Source organism: Notolepis coatsorum, assembly GCF_963971535.1.
Source record: "Notolepis coatsorum genome assembly, chromosome: 19".
NCBI lineage: Eukaryota > Metazoa > Chordata > Actinopteri > Aulopiformes > Paralepididae > Notolepis > Notolepis coatsorum.
The window spans coordinates 28,894,558-28,905,158 of NC_140183.1; the positions used below are offsets into that span (position 1 = coordinate 28,894,558).

At 43.5% G+C, this 10,601-nt stretch overlaps 1 protein-coding gene across 1 annotated transcript; it reads left to right on the forward strand.

Moving 5' to 3' along the window:
• The first annotated feature begins 569 nt into the window (after nt 1-569).
• On the forward strand, nt 570-4,353 carry LOC311246212 (sialic acid-binding Ig-like lectin 15). Its single transcript, XM_084336332.1, has 3 exons — nt 570-630; nt 2,053-2,442; nt 3,822-4,353. Exons 1-3 carry the CDS (start codon nt 576-578, stop codon nt 4,262-4,264), a joined length of 888 nt encoding a protein of 295 aa, XP_084192458.1. The 5' UTR covers nt 570-575; the 3' UTR covers nt 4,265-4,353.
• Nucleotides 4,354-10,601: the final 6,248 nt, after the last annotated feature.

The following is a 10,601-nucleotide window of genomic DNA, read 5'->3' on the forward strand; positions in this document are numbered from 1 at the left end:
ATAAAACATTTTGTTACTGTGGTTTGGCAACCTATGCTTTTCTTATTTTACTACATGACTGGCTCACATACATTCTGGAAGAGTTTGATCTCTGACACCCACAAAATACAACAATTACAAACTCATGTGTTCAGTGGGGCTACCCCCACTTGTTTATGTGTGGTTCACTGATGTGGCCTTTAAGAAGACCTGAAGGGTATATTCATACAGTGTAAAATAGAAACAGTGAACCACGAGACAATGTGTCTAGTCTCTAGGATGGAGTGAGTCACAGTTATGACACACACACGCACGCACACACACACACACACGCACACGCACACATGCACACACAGTCACACACAGTCACACACACACACACACAGTCACACACACACATGCACACACAGTCACACACACACACACAGTCACACACACACACACACACACACACACACACATGCACACACAGTCACACACACAGTCACACACACACACACACACAGTCACACACACACATGTACACACACACAAACACAGTCACACATGCACTACACCCTGTCACCTTGCAGTGCTATGGATACAGCAGTCTCACCATGGACGTCCATTTGATCTGCAGCATTCTGAGCCTGTTGCTACATGCTTTGAAAGGTGAGCTTACGCTTGATGCTGTATTGATTCACAGCAGCAGTGTCTTCTCTAGGGTTGTCAGTAGTTGACCAGGTGGGTCAGGTGTAACTCATGGTTTTCAAGCTTTGCTCGCAGATCTATTTCCAATTAAATTTCCATGTTGTGGTTTAACCCTTTGAGGTGCATGTTGTTTTTTTAATGTTTTTTTTTTTTTTTTTAAATAAATGCCTTCTATTTCCGAATTTTAGAGCTGTTTAAGTTTCAATGACCTGAAGCCATTGTTATGTCATCATGCCAGATTGATTGTTCACCGCAAATGGTTGAAATAAATCTTATTTGGATACTTTTGATGTATGGATTAATTTGACTATACTCGCCCAGTATCTGCTTTTATTCAGTGAGTAATTATTTCATTGCATTTAGTGTATTTTAAATAGCCTACCCTATTGTTATTTTCTATGTTTGGAATTTGTCCTCCATGTTGGAAGAGACAATGGTTGCTATGTGCAAAACAATGGTTGCTATGCCATATTATATCTTTATAGTAACTTATTATGCTGTGAATTTCTCCAGACCTCTCTTGAGGTGTGGCCAGCAATAGCAACCCCTCCACTATCCGCACTCAACTCCAACCCACAGATCAGACCAAAACAAGAAATATAAACAAAGTGTATATACCAAGAGGCACACTTCTGCCTAGAGGTAGCTGTTTTACTGCATTACGGGTTCTTTAAGCATTTACAACTAGCAAACATTTTAGTAGTTAAAACAGAAATTCAGTTTGAAGTATTCTATCTCCTGATTGGTTGTTGCCAAGCCGTCAGTTGTCAGCCAATCTGCTGAAAGTTGACAAGTAGTAAACTATAGTCATCATTAGGATATCAGCCCCCCTCCCTGCTCCTCTTCGCTGTTAAGGCAATTCATTGAATCTCCCCGCTTTTCTGCTATTCAGACTGTGTGAATTCAGTGTTCAACTCAAAATTCAAACAGAAAAAAAGAATCCTGAAACATGTCTACTTTTACAGAATAACAATCTAAAAGTAAATTTCACACACCAACATTATGGGAAATGAGCTTACCGTCTTCTTCAGAGTCAGAGAAGAAGATCAATACCAATTTCCTCTCTGTGTTCAGTAAAAAGCAACCGGCTGCAAGCTAGACTAGCTCAGCACAAATTAATGGAAGCATATACGGACCAGCTAGCCTAGCTGTTGGTTAAAAACACCTCTCCCGGAGTCTTAAGCTAGCCTAGTGGTCCATATCCGCGTCCATTTACAGTAATTGAGCTAATCTAGGCTAGCTGGCAACCAGATAGCTTTCTACTGAACACACAGAGAGGAAATTGGTGTATCTTCTTGTCTGACTCTGGAGAAGACGGTCAGCACCCATCCTTTAGGCACAGTATCTATGTAAGTAAAGTGTCTATTGACCCCCTCCCCCCAGGTGAAGTCTCCAGCGATGATGGCTGGTCCATGAAGGTGCAGTCTGAGGTGCGAGCCATTGAGGGCTACCCGGTGGTACTACCCTGTTCCTTCAGCCACCCCCAGCACACCCAGCACTCCTCGCTGTTGGTGCTGTGGCGCCTCGGCCATGGCCAGGGCGCCGTCGTCCTCTTCCGCTGCTCCAGCCCCACCGGTGCCCACACCTGCCAAACGGTGCCCGAGCAGGACCACCGCTACCGGCTGGAGGGCAACCCGCGAGAGCATGACCTCTCGCTGCGCATCAACAGCGCCACGCTGCAGGACAACGGCCGCTACTACTGCCGTGTGGAGGTGCCTGGGCACGTGCACGCCAGCTATGAGGACAAGATGGGCACCAGGCTCAGAGTGGAGTGTATGTTCCTTCGTCTCCCTCACCGTGTACCTTTCCACCTTTACAATCCCACCTCATCATCCAGCTGTTTCCCAGTAATGCCACCCCCCTCCCCTAAATGTTTTATTTTGATTATTTATATTATATGTTTTATATATAATATCTTAAAGTGTCAGTTCAGAATGTTGGAGCCCTGGCCCTATTTCATAGTCATTGGTGATGTTGTTGAGGGGTAGAGTTCTTTCTCAGCGAAATCCAGGTTGTACCCAGCTCCTCCTTAGTTAGCAACAAAACTACAATGTATAGTTTCTTTTTTATCCACTTTTTCTCCCATTTTCTATATTTTCTCCCATCCCAATTTCGTATCATCCAATTCAACCCTCCCCTGTCACGAACGCTGTTTCTTGCCTCCCACAAGCCGGCTGCAATGTGGACTAAGTCATACATAGCACAAGTCCCCTCCGGTACTTGAGGTAACAGCAGTCGCATCTTTTCACCTGCGCAGCTCGATCTCTCAGTGGCGAGGAGTAACGCGTGGGAGGCTCACGCTGCCCCCGACACTTCCTGATTCTACTGTGCAGGCGCACCAACCGACCTGTAGGAGTCGCTGTCCACAACGCCCGATCCCCACCCATCAGTTTCCCACCCCCTAATACGGCCAATGTGTATTAGTATGAACGACCAGCTAAACTGAAAGCAATGTGGAGCGCTGGGCTCGAACAGGCGAGCCCAGCGTCTCCGCATTCGTGGCGAGCGCCTTGCCCACTATGCCACGTAGCCGCCCCCAACTACAATGTATAGTTAATGGAGGCCACTGTAAAAAGCCCTTAATCATTCTCAAAAACTATAAGAAAAAAAATCGTTTGCTTTGGGTGCACTGTGGAGTAGGTCATTTATTTCAGAGCTTGTACAGACTCTCACCGTGGCTCTCACTGGGCCATGCTACAGTATGTACAAGCTCTGAAATAAATGACCTACTCCACAGTGCACCCAAAGCAAATGATGAAGGACAGCATGGATTGTGGTAAGAAAAGGACTCCACGATAATGGTATGATAAGTAAATGGACTGCGTTTATATAGCTCTTTTATCCAAAGCTCTTTACAACTTGTGCTTCACATTCACCCATTCACTCATATTCACTCGACTCACCCATTCACTCACACACCGAAAGCAGAGGCAGCCATGCGAGGTGCCAACCTGCTCATCGGGAGCAGTTAGGGGTTAAGTGTCTTGCTCAAGGACACCTCGACAGGATTCAAAGTGGCAAACTTTATTTTCTATCCAGAATGCAAGGCCTACAATCTATTATACTCAAGAGCAGAGTCCCTTCAATGTATTTCAAAAACGTGTCCCTCCAATGTATTTGTCTCACCGGGTTTCTTTCTTTTTCTCTGTTAGCTGCCCCGCGGATCCTGGACCTGTCGGTGGAGGGCAGCGAGGACTCTGGCTACACAGCGTTGTGTCGGGTCCAGGGTTCCCCACTTCCAGACATCCAGTGGCTGGGCCCAGACAAGCTTCTAGAGGGAGCTGCCCTCATCGCGCCGCTGGCCCAGGGCTCCCCCAGTGGACCATACCACACCACCAGTCAGCTACAGGATGTATTACCTGACCATCAGTACACATGCAGTGCCTCTAATCCCCTGGGTAAGGAGCAGGCCACTCTGTATGTGCTGCCCCCCAAGCAGGTGCCTCCATCCTCCTCCTCCTCTGAGGGAGCTGCCCATCCGCTCTTCTTCCTGCTCTCCATCTCCCTGGGCGCCAAGCTGCTTCTCCTGCTGGGGATGGGAGTGTGGATGGTGCAGGGTGGCGCACTGCAGGCGCTCAGCTGCTGGCGCAAGTGACTTCTCTTGAGATGTGTGTGCATGTGATTTTAGCTTTGCACATTTTGGGGCCCATTATTTCAAAAGGGTAGAGGGAAAATTACCCCCTAAAGGTCCCAATCATTCATAATGTTTGATCAGAGTAAAATAAAAATGCACGTAAGATTTTGTTGAATACTTTGTTTAATCGTCATTTTAAAGTACCATTTTTGGTGGTTAAAAAGCATAGCAGAGCATACATTTCAACCATATGATTACAGCGGTTTGTATTGTTTGCTTTTTGTTTATGAGGATATTTTAGCCTATAAAGGCTACTCTTCCAATAGTCTAATAGAATATTTTATTTTAATATAATAAAATACATATACAAATCAATTAAATACATACCTTTAAAAAAGATTTATCAGGACGTACTTGAATATTTATATTCAACACAATAATGATAATAATTATTAGAATTGTGTTATATGTACGTAAGTACTGTATATAGTACATAGTTTACAAAATGCTTCACAGAAAACCATAACAAGGAATAATAAGAGTTTACATACTTACTATTGTCAGTACATACAGACAACAACAAAATGACAATATGCAATTGTGAAACACCTGTCTATTTGAAAAGTGAACACCCTCTGCTTTGTAAGATATTTCAGAATATCAATAGGCCTACATCATCGGCGTATTTAGACCACTTTCACTGGGGCACGTGCCCCAGTATCGATCAGCTGTGCCCCAGTGATCAATGTCCCCAGAAAAAAAAAATTATTATTATAATTATAATTTTTTTTTACTTCGCTTTGAAATATTATAGTGAAATATTTTGCACTGTTGTCGCATTTATCTTGTTGAAATCCTCCAACAGGCTCTTTTTTGTAAGTTGACTGGTTTTCACACCCCTATGACAGCTATACATGGTACATCCCATGGTGCTCAGCTGTCAGCAGTCAGCTGGCCTCGCGCAGTTCACAGGTAATCACACAGTGCTGCGGTTGCATTCTGTCATGATCGCAACCCCCACTAAAAAAGTTAAAGCAAAGGAAATTCGGGCATTCCAGCCCTTGTGGACAGACGACTACGGGTTTGTGTGTCAGAAGGACCGTGCTGCGTGTACTTATGTTTAGAAAATGTAGTTTGCCGAACGTCAGGTGTAAAACGCCATTTTGAGACGAAGCATCAAAAAAGTTTCAAAGATCGGGCGGATCAGGCAGAATCTATTAAACATGCCGTGGCCAGGTATGGGAAGCAAGCCAGCACCCTCAAAGTGTTCCCGACTGCTAAAAACCACGCAACTGAAGCAAGCTATCGCATTGCTCATTGCATTGCGAAATGTGGAAAGCCATTCACTGAGTATATCAAGGAGGCTTTTCTCTGTAGCTCGGATGTTTTGTTTGAAGGCTTGCCAAACAAAGAGACAATCAAATCAAGGATAAAAGATATCCCCATGTCAGCTCGAAGTGTCGAGCGACGCATCAACGAAATGTCCGAAAATATCAGAGAACAGCAAACAGCTGGATTCAAAGATGCTCCGGTGTGCAGCTTAAAGGGACCAACCAACTACAGCCCCCAGATAACGGAGCTCAGTAAAGCAAAACAGTGCCAGGAATTTCACTGACAGCGACATGCAGGTAGGCAGCTGTTTGAACGTCTTTCTCTCTCTCTCTCTCTCTCTCTCTCTCTCTCTCTCTCTCTCTCTCTCTCTCTCTCTCTCTCTCTCTCTCTCTCTCTCCTCTCTCCTCTCTCCTCTCTCCTCTCCTCTCCTCTCCTCTCCTCTCCTCTCTCTCTCTCTCTCTCTCTCTCTGGCCTTGCTCCGGTGGAGGGATTGGAGGAGGGTGTGCCATCATGTTAACGTTAGCCTCAGTTAAACCTTGCGACGACTGAGCTGTGTTCTGGTCATGTGACACTACACACATTTTCAGAGCCTTATAACAAAAACATTATTACGGTCACCATTGTGACCAGTGGGATTCTTTTTACTCAAAATGTGAGTATTACCAAGTCACCTTGTGTTCTTAAAACAATGACAATAAACATAGTTTTATTAGGTTGAAATAATGTGGTTGTGTACTTATTTTTTCTGTTAACTTATTATGGATTGAAAACTGAAAACCAAACAAAATGTGCTATATATAGCCTACCGTCTGCGTCGAATATGAAATAAAGGCATCTAAATGATAAATAGTTTCTTTAAAAAAAACAAGCTTAATCAAAAGATTCTACATGATTCCAAAATAGTGAAGAAAATGACTTTAGGAAGAACAAAGGCAGAGGCTCTGGTCAAAGACATCCTTGATCCAAAGGCAGTGGGTGATGTTCTCAAGGCCTTAACATCAGACAAACCCCTCCCATTCTCCATACAGTTGGATGCATCTAACCTAACCCTAAAACCGAAATAAAGTTAAAAATAAAATAATTACAAAATCTGCCAATTTTCGCCCAAAAACCGATCAAAATCGCCAAAAAGAAATTATTTTGCCCCCCTGTGCCCCGGTACAGTGCTTGGTCTAGATACGCCCCTGGCCTACATCATTGACGAGCTCCTAATGTTAATATCAACCAACAATCAACCTTTTTTACTTGATTTATCAATATCTCTACACATTAGTTATGTTTGTCAGACAGGCAAGTGTTTCATGTACATTGCTCAATATTTCCCAAGCACAATATGTAACTATATTATGTGAAAAAAAACATATAGAACTGTGGTCAAACATTGGGTTGGATACTGGTAGCCAGTGTTGCAGAGTAGTTACATGTATTCAATTACTAGTTTACCTACATTTTCATCATCATCATGATCAAACCTTTATTTATGCTCGCAAAAATCCTTTTGCAGTATTTGTGTATGGTAGTTTAACTATTATTCACATCTATAGCTTATTCAGTAATACTTTGGAGCATGTTTAGGTAGTTTATTACAAACTATATATTTCCCTACAAATGTAGCATTTTCCTGATTCCACCTCAACAAATGCTCCCTTTCCCCTCCTCAAAACACACCACTATAATGGACCTTGTCCTGCCGATTCTGATTGTTTGTGCCCTGTGGGCGTCACTTCACATTTCTACTTCGAGAGCTGTGCTTTAAATGAACACGCCAACATTGTGTGAAATGCACTTACCATCTTATCCATAGTCAGACAAGAAGATAGATACCAATTTCCTCTTTGTGCGTTCAGTAGAAAATACGGTTATTCTATAACCATAGTTATATGAGTATAGCGAGCGCTCTGCTCTCTTGGAACTATCCCTTTATCCAATCTAATAATGAATAATCTTTCTCCACATGCACACACCCATCCGCCTGGCCACACCCACATCCGCTCCTCTACATAAGCGGGGTCGTGGCCACACCATCAGCTCCTTCCCAAGTCTTTCGCCACCGAAGGCGAAGACCACGGGGTCCTCAGTGAGTCAGAGCAGAGCGCTCGCTATACTCATATAACTATGGTTATAGAATAACCGTATGTTATATTATTGTATAGCTTACGCTCTGCTCTCTTGGAACACAGGAGCTGAGCAGAGCGGAAGCTCGACAGATGTACCCGCTGAGGCCCCCCACAACCATCAGAACCGGGGAGGACCCGAGCCCCCAGACCCCCCTAGAGGGGGACGGGAGGGAATCGGATCAGACTGTGCGAAGAGGGTTTAGCACCTCAAACGCACAGGGTGAGCAGATCGTGGGACTTACCTTCACACAGAAGGACCCGCGACCACTCAGGCGCGCATCCCACATGCCACCAGGGAACGGACGGGAAGCAAAACACCCCCGTCACAGCCCCCAACATCACAGGGTCAAAGGTCAAGAAACCAACCCCATGGCAAGGCCGTAGCAGCGGAGCGCGGAGGAGGACCCAGCCCCAGGAACAGCCTGAGGGCCAGGACCCCTCGAAAAAGGGGGCCCAGTGAGGTCAACGATGCCGTAGCATCGGGACCCCACCAGACGGTCACTGATGACACTACCCCCCACATCGCCAGCGTATCGGACAGGGCCTAAATCAAGAGTAGGCCCTTCCCCCCTTTGGCACGCCGCCCTGAAGCACTCTAGCTTACTGCACCTGGTATTCCCAGGGGGTCCCCCATCCAAGAACTAACCAGGGCTGAACCTGCTTAGTTTCCGAGATCTGACGAGATCGGGCGTGTCCAGGTTGGCATGGCCGTAAGCCCTAAGAGGCTACCCCCTCACAATACTGTGGGGCCAGACGGGACGCCGGGGAGACAACCCCCAAGGGGGTTGATCCCTCAATCCAGGCAACAGGCCAGAACTCGACCTGTGCCTGGAGCACTGCGGACTAGACAGGTGCCTAAAGGGTCTACTGTAAGAACAGTACCCGGCGGAAGGGGTGTTCGGTATGCTGTGCACCATGTCATGACCTCAACAAACCCATTAGAGATGAATACTGAAGAACTAGAATCATTAGAGGTTCTCAAAGTGAGGTCCATGTCCATGAGAGGGATCTGGGCAGTCCCCATAGAAAATTCAAAGTTAACAGGACCAAATCATCAGTTTCTTATTTATTTATTTAATCTTTATTTAACCAGATAAAACATTGATTTGGTCCAAGAGGCCCCAACAGGAGTACAAATATACATATATACACATATATATATATATATATATATATATATATATATATATATATATATATATATATATATATACATATACTGTACATACATACACACATATACACCAATAACAAAATAAAAACACAGTTAAGAATCATACACATAAGCAAATAAACAAACAAACAAACATATGCACAGCCTATGTACAAAAGAAATAAACAGTTAATCTCTAGTCTTTACAGTTTTCTTCAATTGCATAAACACGCAAATCAAAAGTATTACACAATTATCAAAACCTTACACTCAAGGAGCAAAACATAGGCCCAGATTTGCACCCCTATAAGCACAATGTCAGCCTCACACTTTTTGCATATTTTCATCAGTCTCTACAGCATTGGTCTTGTGTAGTGTTTGGTGAATTTATTGTATATTTGCACATTCTCTGCGTACTTCACTTACAGTACTCTAATCACTGAGAAGTAGAATTGCTAAATGTGTTTTAGGTTAAGCACAGCAGTGTGTGTAACTGGTTCAAACAGAATTAAGTCATATGAAACGTGTGTTTCATATGGTAACAAAATGTAGTTTTTATAAATTAGTGTATGGTTTTGACAAGTGTTTAATTTAGCAAAGGATCTGAGGTGTTCTGATAATTGTGTGTGGTTGTGCTAATTGTGTGTTTTGAAACACCGGGCCCCGTTTTCAAAATCATGCTTAAGCAATCGAAAAAAAACTGTATTGTGTGTTTCATTATATACATATGTAATGGCCTTTGGATTGAGGAACATACTACCAGCCAAAAGAGGAAGCAGAAAAGGATGGATGAGTATGTAGTTGAGTCATCTTGTGGCACAAGCTCAGACCTCAGCTCAGGAGATCAGCTGAGACAGAAACTGTTCTATCCAGTCGTCGACAGAATGCTGCAAGAGCTTGAGAGCAGGTTCTCATGAGAATAACTTATGAGAGGCATACAGGCATGTTATCCAGCCTCAGACCAGTTTCTCTCAGTGGAATTGCTGCAACCCCTCGCCACACATTACAATATCCAACTATTGCCAGAGGAGATCACAGTTGCAAAGTGTTTCCTGGTCAGGACAGGCAGAGATGCAGTCCCTACTATCCTACTAAGTGTCTTTTCCCTCCTGGATGATAATAATAATAATAATAATAATAATAATAATAATAATAATAATAATAATAATAATAATAATAATAATAATAATAATAATAATAATAATGCATTTGATTTATAAGGTGCCTTTCAGGACACTAAAAAAAAAGTCCACAAATCGGTGAATGAAAAAATTATAGGATCAAATGAAAACTACTTACTAAAAATGGATGTTTAAAAGTACTAAAAACCAACAAAAAATACCAAACACTAACAGACATTTAGCACAGACAATGGGGATGCTGACATAAAAAAAAAAAAAAAAGTAAAAAAAAAGAAAAAGAAAAAAAGATGTAAACAATTTAAAAAAGAAATTTATGTCCGGGGCTAGGAGAAAAACATCCGGGGCTAAAGCCCCGGAAGCCCAGGGCTAACGACGCCACTGATAGCGACCAAACAATTTTCAGAGAAAACTGCACTACTCCCTAAGCAAGAGCACAACCCCAGCAGTAGCTGAGGGTTTACACCGTATCGCCAAAAATATAGTGAATCAACACACGTTTTGTAAACAAAATCATATTTGAGGGGGGGGGGGGGGGGCAAAATAATTTCACCCACCCCCTCACCACCTCACCCCTGATACGACGGCAAAAGAAAAACTGAGCTGTGACACCAGGT

Excerpts from the sequence above, each read along its gene's own strand:
- LOC311246212 (XM_084336332.1), top strand. The coding sequence starts at position 576 with ATGGACGTCCATTTGATCTGCAGCATTCTGAGCCTGTTGCTACATGCT. Across the intron at positions 631-2,052 it reads GTTGCTACATGCTTTGAAAG|GTGAAGTCTCCAGCGATGAT; the intron begins GTGAGCTTACGC and ends CCCTCCCCCCAG. Across the intron at positions 2,443-3,821 it reads CACCAGGCTCAGAGTGGAGT|CTGCCCCGCGGATCCTGGAC; the intron begins GTATGTTCCTTC and ends TTTCTCTGTTAG.